At 46.5% G+C, this 12,271-nt stretch overlaps 1 protein-coding gene across 1 annotated transcript in view; it reads right to left on the bottom strand.

Moving 5' to 3' along the window:
* Nucleotides 1-12,059, bottom strand: part of LOC311317759 (storkhead-box protein 2-like) — a gene marked incomplete at both ends in the record, with an annotated part of 73,422 nt that extends 61,363 nt beyond the window's left edge. Inside the window, one exon of the mRNA XM_084448861.1 lies at nucleotides 11,732-12,059. Within this exon, the coding sequence (XP_084304987.1) occupies nucleotides 11,732-12,059 (328 nt within the window). The remainder of the gene's footprint in view (nucleotides 1-11,731) is intronic.
* Nucleotides 12,060-12,271: the final 212 nt, after the last annotated feature.

Genomic DNA, 12,271 nt, shown 5'->3' with positions numbered 1-12,271 from the left:
GACGGAGCTTCTCAGGCATCCCTGTGGAGGTTGGGGACATTGAGCATGAGTGTTCGGTGTTCAAAGCCTCCTTTGCTGAAGCTGCGTCTGGGAGCTGCGGCCTGAGGGCCATAGGTACCTCAAGGGGCGGTAACCCTCGGACACCGTGGTGGACAGCGGTGGTCAGGGAAGCCGTCCGACTGAAGAAGGAGGCCTTCCGGGATATGTTAGCCTGGGGGAATCCAGAAGCAGTTGCAGGGTATCGACTGGCCCGGAGGGCTGCGGCTTAGGTCGTGACCAAGGCAAAGCAGCGGGTGTGAGAGGAGTTCGGTGAAACCATGGAGAAGGACTTTCGATCGGCACCAAAGTGTTTCTGGAAGACCATCAGACACCTCAGGAAGGAAAAGCAGGGGACCATCCAAGCTGCAAGGAAGGGACACCTCAACTGCTGACCTCAACTGAGGAGGTTGTTGAGTGTTGGAAGGAGCACTTTGAGGAACTCCTGAACCCGACTAATCCACCCTCTACAGTCGAGACAGAGCCGGAAGATGATGGGGGGTCATCGTCAATTTCCCTGGAGGAGGTCACTGAGGTAGTCAAACAACTCCACAGTGACAAAGCCCCAGGGACTGATGAGATCCATCCAGAAATGCCAAAGGCGCTGGGTGTTGAGGGGCTGTCTTGGTTGACACGCCTCTTTAACATTGCATGGAAGTCCAGGTCAGTGCCAAAGGAGTGGCAGACTGGGGTGGTGGTCTCAATATTCAAAAAAGGGGACCAGAGGGTGTGTGCCAATAATCCCATTACTCAGCCTACCAGGGAAAGTGTACTCCAAGGTGCTGGAAAGGAGGGTCCGGCCGATAGTCGAACCTCAGATCGAAGAGGAACAATGCGGATTTCGTCCTGGCCGTGGAACCACCGACCAGCTCTTCACTCTTGCAAGGATCTTGGAGGGGGCTTGGGAGTTTGCCCAAACTGTCTACATGTGTTTTGTGGACTTGGAGAAGGCTTACGACCGGGTCCCTCGAGGTCTTGTGGAGGGTTATGCGGGAGTATGGAGTGAGGGAACCCCTACTTAGGGCCATCCAATCCCTGTACACCCAGAGCGAGAGCTGTGTCTGTGTCCTTGGCAGTAAGTCGTACAGGACAGGATATCGAGGCGTAGTTGTGGGGAGGTGGGTTTGCAGTTCGGTGAGCTGGGGATCACGTCGCTGCTATTTGCAGATCATGTGGTCCTGATGGCATCATCTGCCTGCGACCTCCAGCACTCTCTGGATAGGTTCGCAACTCAGTGTGAAGCGGCTGGGATGAGAATCAGCCCTTCTAAATCTGAGGCCATGGTTCTCAGCAGGAAACCGGTGGTCTGTCCGCTCCGAGTAGGAAATTAGTCCTTACCCCAAGTGAAGGAGTTCAAGTATCTGGGGGTCTTGTTCACGAGTGAGGGAACCATGGAGAGGGAGTCTGGCCGGAGAATCGGAGCAGCTGGTGCGGTTCTGCAGTCACGAAAAGAGAGCTGAGCCAAAAGGCAAAGCTCTCGATCTACCGGTCTATCTTCATCCCCACCCTCACCTATGGTCATGAAGGATGGGTCATGACCGAAAGAACGAGATCACAGATACAAGCGGCTGAAATGAGGGTGGCTGGGGTCTCCCTGAGAGATCGGGTGAGAAGTTCAGTCATCCGGGAGAGACTCGAGTAGAGCCGCTGCTCCTTTCCGTCAAAAGGAGCCAGTTGAGGTAGTTCGGGCATCTAGTGAGGATGCCTCCTGGGCGCCTCCCTAGGGAGGTGTTCCAGGCTTGTTTGGCTGGGAGGAGTCTGCGGGGTAGACCCAGGACTAGGTGGTGGGACTCCATCTCCGCACTGGCCTGGGAGCGGCTAAAGATTCCCCAGAGAGAGCTGGTTGATGCTGCCAGGGAAAGAGATGTCTGGGGCCCCCTGCTGGAACTGCTGCCTCCGCGACCCGACCCCGGATAAGCAAGATGGATGGACATACTATCTCGAGATCTCACGGAAGAAGAAAAGTTAACCTATTTTTTTCAGCTGATGTTCGTTGCGCATGTAGCAACAAGGATGCACAGGCAGGTTTGCAAAACACAGTGAACAACGAGATTGAGCGATCAACAAAAAGAACCTTGGCCATATATAGTCGGTGTAAAGGTGAACAATCGAAAATGAGTGAGCAGGCAAGTGATGTTGATCAAGGGGACGATGAGGAATTAGTTAAAAAGAAAGGGGCCTCCTCAGTGGTTTGGAACTTGTTTTGGTTCAAAATGTCAGACCTTGACCAACAAACAATATTATGCGTTGTGTCTTAAGTTGTGTCGCCGTGTTGTTCCAGCTAGAGGCGGAAACACCAGCAATCTCTTTGCCCACCTGAAACAGTCATGTCCGTCAGTATGAGGAAAGCACTCGAATGCGTAACGTTACCACAGATAGGACGTGCTCCGGAGCTAAGACAATCACGACTCCCACTCAACAATCAATCAAGTCAACTCGCTGCCGGTACTCGCCATGAGAAGACGAGCGAGAAATGGAAAGACATAACAAGTGCAATAACACATCACATAGCGAAGGATGTTAGCCATCCAAACCATGGAGAAAGAGGGTTTCAGAAAGTTGATACAAACTCTCGACCCAAGATATGAGATCCCGAGTTGTAAATATTTCTGCCGAAAATGCCTGCCACAGCTTTATATAGAATGTCGGGACAGAGTTTGCAGCGAAATCGCAAACATTGCATTCCTCTCCTGATCTATGGTCAAGCTGTACCACAGAACCATACATAAGCCTCACAATCCATTACGTTGATGGTGACTGGAAATTGCAAAGCAGATGCCTACAGACCTCTTACTTCCCAGACGACAACACCGGGAAAATGATAGCAGCCGGGCTGAGGGACGCACTCTCGAGCTGAGACTTGGAAAAGTCGCGTCAAGTAGGTATGACAACCAACAGTGGATCCAACATGCTAAAAGGCATTACAGCTGAACAAGTGGACAAACCTCGGACACATGCTGCACAATGCTATTGGTGAATTTATTTTTATGAATTATAAAGAAAAACAGCATCAGTTATGTAGGCTAAATCTAAGCACATCAGATTTGTAAATTTGTCTGTGTGTACTTGTGTGATTGCTATTGTATTGTGGTTCTATTGTAATTATTTTCACTCTATTATTTTGATTTCCAGAGAGTGTCCAAAATTAAGCATTCAAAGAAAAGGTTTCCCGGGCCACAGGTGTGCAAGAAGGTGGTTAGCACATTCTCCTACAGCTGGAAAAAGCAGAAGGCATTGATGAGTGCACAGATTGAACGAAACCTGGCCCCACACAAGCTCATCACAGAATCCCCAACAAAGTGGGGATCTCGCCTGCAGATGATGGAAAGAGTCCTGGAGCAGGAAAAGGCTGTTACACAAGTCCTGGCCGCAGACAAGAAAACACGGCACCTTGTACCTAGCTGGCAAGACATCCAGGTCTGGGAATCAATCACAGCAGCACTGAAGCCACTCCAGGAGTTTACAAATGCCCTGTCAGGTGAAGCATATGTGAGTGTGTGACTATTTGAAGCCAGTCATCCACCTGTTAAATACAGAGGTTCTGAATCCAAACGAGGGCAATACAGAACTGACCCAGATAATCAAGACTAAGGTTCTTGAATACTTGAAAGACAAGTACTGTACAACAGTACCCTGCAACAGATGAGCTGCTCACCATGGCTACCTTTCTTGACCCAAGATTTAAGACCACGCACAGGTCCACTGAGAAGCTGGAGGACATTAACGTGAGAGTTGCCTCAGAGACCGAAGCACTCCTGGCAGAGAAGTCAGCCCTTCTGGTGGAGAACACAACCCAGGGAGAATCGTCCCTTGCACAGGATCTAGGGATGGGAATTGATAAGATTTTCGCAATTCCGATTCCATTTTCGATTCTGCTTATCGATCCGATTCCTTATCGATTCTCTTATCGATTCTCATTGTGCAAAAAAGATTACAAACAGGTTTATTAATAAGCATGTAACGGTAACCGCGGTATTATGGTAACCGCAGTATTTTTGGTCACGCGGTAACCTTGGGACTGGCTCGGTAAAACCGTAGGCTAAACTCACTGTTCTGGACTGGTTAGATGTCTTAGTTATATCAAGCTAACTATTGACATCGGTGTGCTTATCGGTGTCATATTTATACAATTTGAGTATTTTACGATCGAGCTAGCTAACCACCTTTAGCTCAATTGGCTCAGTAGCTGGTTAGCGATGAGAGGCGGAGTCCCAGCCCAGTTGATAACCCTCCGTTGCGGGTTGGGGGGATGCAACGGTCGTCTAGGATCCTGCCTCTCATAGCTAACCAGGAACTGGTCACATAGGGCGCATGTTCAATCCACACTAGTCACGTAGCTTTCCGTTGCCCTGGAGGTCCACCCGTCTGTGAGCACAACAGAGGATGCCTGGGATAATTCACTGACAACTTTTGCCTTTTCCTGTTCATAAAGATTTGGCACGATCTTCTCAGCAAAGTGGGTGTGCGACGGGATCTCGTAACGTGGCTCAAGCACATCCAGCATATGTTTAAACCCCTCGTTTTGCACAACGGAATATGGCCTCATGTCTGCAGCTATAAACACCCCAATAATACCTTTTGTAATAGCTTTAGCCCAGTCGGATTCTTTAGCTAAGGGCTGCTTAAATGCCGTGGTGATGAGCGGTTGTTGTGCAGGAGGTTTTTCAAGCTCTTCAGCTCCTCCGCTAGCCATGTCTACCGCTGGCAGCGCCTGACTAGTGTGGATTGAACATGCGCCCTACGTGACCACGTCGCCTACATCCTTTTTTGTTTTATTATTTTTTATAAACCTATCCGCGGACCACGTGCGAACCGTAGAGAGATTTTCTGTAACTAGATGTCAGAACAATCTAGCCTAGATCTGAAACCCCCCCCTTGTCCTCCCATAGTTTCTTTACATTCTCTCCTTCCTCATCTCTTCTTTCTCTTCCTCTTCTGTCATTTTTATTATTATTATTATTTATTTATTTATTTTAGACCTGTCACTTCTTTCATCCAGTCTCCTGCCGTAGAAGCGCAGCATCAGAGATCAGACTTGGGATCTCTGCTCAGCCTCTTTCCCTCTTCTTCTCACTGCTCAACACACCATCTATACCCACAGACCTCCACTATCACTGCTCAACACACCATCTATACCTACCCACTAGGGCTGCTCGATTATGGCAAAAATCAAAATCACGATTATTTTGATTGATATTGAGATCACGATTATTAAACACGATTATTCATTGATTTTTTTTTTTTAATCAAAAGTTTTAACATTTTCTTAACAAATCTAATTATTGACTTTGATAACAATTAATTTATTAAATGTTGACAGTGGCTTTTCTTTTTAACAATGTTCTTTTGGAGACAAATAGTGAACCTTGACCTTGAAAATAAATTAATAAAAGTGTCAAAACTGATAAATAAAGAAGCTTCAAAGCACCGCCACCACCACAGAAGAAGACTACCTCGGAAAAATAATTTCACTATGACAGAACGCGTCTAAATAAGTTATTTAATGGTAGCGCCGAGGCTTCAAAACCCAGCATTTGTTAAAATAGACCCTTTTGCTTAGGTAAGTGACGTTTCATGTTTATCTGACACTTGTAAATATGAGCGCCTCTCCTAAATAAGGCCGACACCGATTTATTTTGACGGCAAAGTGAATGGACCGGCAAAGGACTGTTGTCTGGCATGAGTGAGCGGAATGCGACAACGGGACTGAGAAGGGCTACTTTGAGGGGCAGCTACGACTGTGTAGCAAATTTTACACACCGTGTCAACTTGGTCCAAATCAGTCTCCGCGAACCCATAGTGTTTCCACACCACTGACGTTGTTTTAGCTCTCTTGTCCACCTCTCTTTCTGCTGCCATAATCTTCTTCTTGTCGTGTTTTGTTCGAGAGGAGCATGCGTGCGCCTCGCTTGACAACTCGTCTCGCTTTGAAGTGTTTGTTTTGGGGCTTTGGGGGGTGGGGGAGGGGCCAAGCACAGTATAGCTCTACAGTGTAGGGTGCGCTTGATTTGTGCAAAATCGTTTTATGGCGATTATTTAGTTTTAATGATCGTTGACAGCCCAAATCGTAATCTAGATTAAAATCCGATTAATCGAGCAGCCCTACTACCCACAGACCTCCTCTATCACTGCTCAACACACCATCTATACCCACAGACCTCCTCTATCACTACTGAATAGTGGTGCAACGGATCATTGTTGATCCATGATTGTAAGGAAAGCAGAAGCACTTTAAATTAAAAGAAAAAAACTGTACACATCAGAAATGTGTTTAAAAAATGCTATGGTGTTTTTTCCAAAGTACAGATCTTCTTCCTCTTTAAATTTTGTGTTTTAAAACTGTGTTTAATACCATGATATACCGTACCGTGGACCTTGATACCGTGATATTACCATACCGTGAGTTTTTGATACCGTTACATGCTTATTTATTAACATTAATTTTACTGTTGTACTACTTTGAACATGCCAATTACAGTGCTGTTTTAGGTGTATTCACCTTGATCTAAAAATAAAACTGACATAAACAAATCAGTTTTTTTTCAGACCGACTACCACCAGCCTGACTCTGAACGTCATGGAGATTATTCATATAGTGAAAGCTGGTTTACACAATTAAACAAATGGCACTAACACAATAGACAGGGACTCTGGAGGAGTTGACCGTCGACTACACTAACGTTAGCTGCGCTGCTGTCGTCACTCCGGAGTGCATCAAAAATTGACATTCCTGCAATGTTATCGCATGCTGTCTGGCCAAATGTTTTTGCATATTTGTAGTATTTCCCCCCCTTTGATGATATAGGTTTTTGCAAGCATTGCAAGTGGCCGTGTTGTCATCTTGTCACGTGAAATGTAACCACACTTTCGAACGTTTATGCCTACAAGACATGCTGATCACGATACCAATATTTGACCTGCGATACTATACCAGCCAAAGTATCACGATACCAAGTAGTATCACAATACCGAAGCATTCAAATTTGTAATTTTAAAATTATTTTTATGAAGGTGCAGTGTATTTACAGTACATTACAGTACAGTGTAATCACTTTATATGAGTGGTGCATGAATAACATGCATTTAATGCATTACATTGTAGCTCTATAGGTAAGTAAAAAGATTCTATGCATATTATGAATTATTATATAATAATATTATATATAATATTAAATATTTAACACACATATCTAAAACAACTACCGAATCAGCCATGTATACACACAAGTGTAGTATCACCAACCACCAGTAAAGGTCAGCGGAGGGCTACTGGGTTTTGGTTGATGGCAGTGACGCTTTATCTAGCTTTCACTTTTGTGAAAGTCAAAACCAGATCAAATGACCAAATGTCAAGAGGTGGATATCATTGGATTATCATTCGATTCGTCTCAGCCAACATAATCTTGCTCACATTATTTTAAGGAGTTTGGAGTTGGAATAAGAGGACGACAATTTTCATTCAACAGCTGTGCATGACGACATGACAGCAGGAAGGCTAACGTTACTTCATTAGCTAGCCAGCTGGCTAGCTTTGGCTGGCTAGCTAGCAACAGCAGCACACGCTTTAGGTAAGAGGTTTATTCATTCATTTTTGTAATATTAGCTAATGGCAAGAACACTGCTAAAGTCATACTAACTTCATTAGCTCGTCTGTATTCCAGTGCAAGGTCTGGAGGATGACGAGATTGTAGATGCTTTATTAAGTTTGATGTGTTGCCTTCTTTTGCCTATACGGCATTGTCGCATCGCCTGCACAACGGACGGCCATCATCTATAGCGTTTCCTTGTTTGTCTGGTTTAAAACCCAAATACTGTAGTTCCATATTAAACTTTTAGAGTTATGTTTCTTCAATAATGTTACATTTGATGGTGCGGACTCCGAGCTAGGGAGCGCTTCTGACATGATAGCCTACTGAGAACAAGACTGGCTCGCGCCCAGATATACACAGATAACGTCCATATATATTGTGACTGCGGAGATGTGTGCGCGAGCCAACAAATTGGGAGCTGCACAACGATGTGTCGCGAGCCAGTCTTCTCATTAGTAGAAACCAGTGAATTTGGGAACAGAGGTAACATTGTCCCCCTGCCGTGTTCAACGGTAGTACCGTTGTATAGAGCTTATAGTATAGTTGGCACCGTCACGTTTTGACACCGCGGTAGACCGTTGGTACCGGTATATCGTCTAATAAAACAAAACAAGGCAGCGTGCGTGTGACAACATTGCGCATGCGCAGCAACGACAGGAAAGAGCATTCAGCACTGGTGGTAATGTGGTCACGTGTCACAGGGCAGCACTGAAACCAGAAACAGTCAACAGGCTGGTGTTCCTGACACGGAACTTGTGAAGAAGATTGATGTGAAGATTGGTTGTACTTGATGGTTGAGGCTTGAAAAGATTAGTTTGAAAAGTTTACAGTTCTTAACATATTTGAGTTTGTAATTACCTTATATTACATGATGTAGCAAAACATGCTTTTATTTTCTGTATCTCCTGTGTTTTTGAAGTAGGCCATTTAATTTTACATACAATTTTATTTAATTAATATAGGCCTACCTTCATTCATGTTGCCTGTTTGCACCATTTGAAAAAAAAAAAAAAATGCAGGTACATATGTCCAAATGCCTCACTCTTTCTGGTAATATAACTAACTAACTAATTTGTAATTTAACAACATATTTCATATGTTCACAGATACCGTCCAGACAGTGGAAAATACCGTGATATTGATTTTAGCTCATACCGCCCACCCCTACTCAACATGGGAAGGTCACAGAGACACAGGGTTTGGACTGGCATAAAGCTCTCGACCTAACGAATGCAGCAATACCAAACATGTCCTGCTCGCATGCATGCATGTGCAGAGCCACGAAATGCATTCATGGGCGGACTCATAACTGAGTTGTTATTTATGTTGTTGTTACAAGGTTGAGGAACCAGAGCCCAATAATTTTACTCCCTTGTACATGTACAAAGGATATAACAAAAGGAATCTGAATCTAAGTATGGTTTATACACAAGGGGCTCCTGACACAATCCTACTAGTAGGAGGCAGCACTGAACCAGGTGGTTGTCCTCCCAAATTAGTCCTCCCAACATTACCACCTTACTGAGCAGGGGGAATCAGACTCAGGGAGCGTTAGAAAGTGTGAGGGTTAGTTAGAGAGAAAACAGGGGGGATAGAGGGAGAGAGAAGGGGGTGCTCAAAGAGAAAGGCGGAGAGAGGGCCAGGAAATTACCTGCCTGGAGGTAAAGGCCAGCTGGCAGGTAAACAGACAGTGATGAGAGGAGGAGAGGAGATTTATGAGGAGCTGGGACACGTAGGCCCCTCCCCTGCCTGCAGAGAACACACACACACACAAACACATACACCACACACACAAACACACACACATACACTGACTGGGGTCAGACTCAGAAGTGTTGGACTGGGGGAGGGTTGTTCTTGATGAAAGACAATTTCTTTTATACTTCACCAGTTAGACTACCTGTAATTATACTGAGAATAAATGTGGGCACAGAGTGTAGAGGGGTGTGTGTGTGTATGTGTGTGTGTGTGTGTGTGTGTGTGTGTGTGTGTGTGTGTGTGTGTGTGTGTGTGTGTGTGTGTGTTAGGGGAATGTGTGTGCACGTGAGAGTGAGAGCACGAGGAGGAGGAGTGTAATTTAATACCATGACAAATTACAACTACAAAGGCTACAGACATTCCAGAGCTCCTTCAGTTATCATCAGACAGAGGAGAGGAGAGGAGAGGTGAGGAGAGCACAGCAGAGGGGAAGAGATGAGAGGACAGGAGAGAGGAGGAGAAGTTAGGAGAGGAGAGGGAGAAGACAGGAGAGGGAAAGGAGAGGAGAGAGGAGAAGTTAGGAGAGGAGAGAAGAGGACAGAAAAAGCAGTGTGTTGTGTCTGGGAGGAGGAGGTAGCCTAAACATCTTAACCTGATTAAAGGAACAGGGAGATTAAAAGGCAGGCTACATGGAATAACGAGTTTCAACAGATTAACCCTAACCATGTCCATCAGAGGAACAAATATCACCAGCAGGAGACTATAGAGAACCGGATACTGCTTGTTAGAGGAGCCGTGTCTATGTTTGCCCATGTTTGTAGCCCTACTGCGGCACAGGGATAGTCTGGGATGCAAACACAGTACACAGCTTTTTAATAGGAATAAGAATGCCCACCTGTCTGGAGGGAGCCTAGCCTGGTCCTGGTACAGGGCTGTGAGGGTGAGGAGAGAGAGAGTCTAGCCTGGTCCTGGTACAGGGCAGTGGGGGGGGGGGGGGGGGGGGGGGGAGTCTAGCCTGGTCCTGGTACAGGGCAGTGGGGGGGAGGAGAGGGAGAGTCTAGCCTGGTCCTGGTACAGAGCAGTGGGGGGGAGGAGAGGGAGAGTCTAGCCTGGTCCTGGTACAGGGCAGTGGGGGGGGAGGAGGGAGTCTAGCCTGGTCCTGGTACAGGGCAGTGGAGGGGGAGGAGGGAGAGTCTAGCCTGGTTCTGGTACAAAGCAGTGGGGGGGAGGAGAGGGAGAGTCTAGCCTGGTCCTGGTACAGGGCAGTGGGGGGGAGGAGAGGGAGAGTCTAGCCTGGTCCTGGTACAGGGCAGTGGAGGGGGAGGAGGGAGTCTATCCTGGTCCTGGTACCGGGCTGTGTGAATAGAGCCTGGGTCTGTGAGTGGAAGCTTCGTGCCCTGTGGGCTGTGTAATAAATAATAAGGCAGTGTGTTGCCTGTTTCTGCTCTGATGGAGGAGAAGAAAAGAGGAATGCTCTGAGAATAAAGCTCTCATTCTGTCCAGCAGCAGCAGGACACACTAGTGGTAGTGGACAGCAGCAGTCTGCACAACACTTTTGTTACGTCAAAGGAGACTCAAGCGACCTCCAGCACAGCTCAGCCCAAGCACACTGCCTATGCATTAATTTACCAATATAATAATTTTAACAACTGAAACTATTTTAACAACCAACCTCTTTCAAATGTTGGCGGTTTTAAAGGGAGTGAAATCACCCCTGCGCTAAGTGAGGTGCGTTACATTTGCTTCTTTTACAAGTAGCACCTGCACACATACATGTTATGTACACCTGACAATTACCAGTTCTACCTCACGCGGCCTGTTATCACCTAGTGTGTCGTGACGGACGTGAATAGTAAGAAAAACTGGACTTTGAGAACTGGTTTTCTGTCCGATTATAAATCAGTTACAAAGCATGCTTGTCGTTTAGAATGCAAGAGACCCCGGCTCTAAGTGAGGTGACAGCCATAGCAAGCTTTGCACATACTTTGGTGAATTATGCCTTTGTTTTAACATGGTGAACTGAACTTCGCTGATACGCTCTTTCTCAAAGGGACGTCACAGGGCTCTAGCAATGTATCACTGAGCCTTGATACAAGTCTAGGGCCTGACCTGCCCTGACATCAGTCAGGACTGAAAGGACCAGCACTTGTTTAAGTTGCCACGTTACATCAAATTGAAATGTTATTCACAACGTTTCGAATAAAGGCGCTACAAAATTATCATTGTAGACAATCAATGCACTCTGGGCATGGCCAAGCAGCACAGGCTGTGCATTAGTGAACAGATAGAAGATGTAATGTACTGCATACTGCATCAACAAAGAACAACATACACATACGATGACAGTTAATAATAAAAATCATCTCTAACATGACCGGTGGATTGGTGACATGGTTTATCAAGCTCACCCAGGTATTTGATGCTGAAGCCTCGGGGCGGGTTCAGAGACCTCCGCATCCATCCCTCGCGCAGCACCTCGAGGTGGTCCTCCTTCCCTTGAATCAACAGCACGTGCTCATCTATCCACCCCAGGAAGAAGGTCTCGGACACCGCCTCCGAGACCCGCTGGTTCCACACGTGCTGCGTGTTCTCTGCTTTAAAATCGGCGAAAATCTCGTAGCCGGTGTGATGCCGCGGCAGCTCCTCGCTCTCCGACACCCCGGCCGTGTTCGCCGTGCCCACTCGAGTCAGTACGATGGCCAAGGAGTGTGGGGCTATCTGCAGGAAAGACTCCATTGTCGACTATTTCTGTCCTCTTAAGGTCGTGAACGTTAAGTCATGAACGGTATCAACCATGACAGCATTCAGGTCCATGCACAACTCCTGCATCCGATAGCTACATATGTGACGCTATAAAGCTTACAAGCTAGCTAATATCAGCTAACTAGCTAGGCTACCTTGCTCCCCAAAGCACCGCATAGCTAGCAGCCCAGCTAGTGGCAGCACGT

The sequence above is a fragment of the Borostomias antarcticus genome, assembly GCF_949987555.1.
Source record: "Borostomias antarcticus genome assembly, chromosome: 14".
Lineage (NCBI taxonomy): Eukaryota > Metazoa > Chordata > Actinopteri > Stomiiformes > Stomiidae > Borostomias > Borostomias antarcticus.
This window is presented reverse-complemented; position numbering and strand designations above follow the sequence as displayed.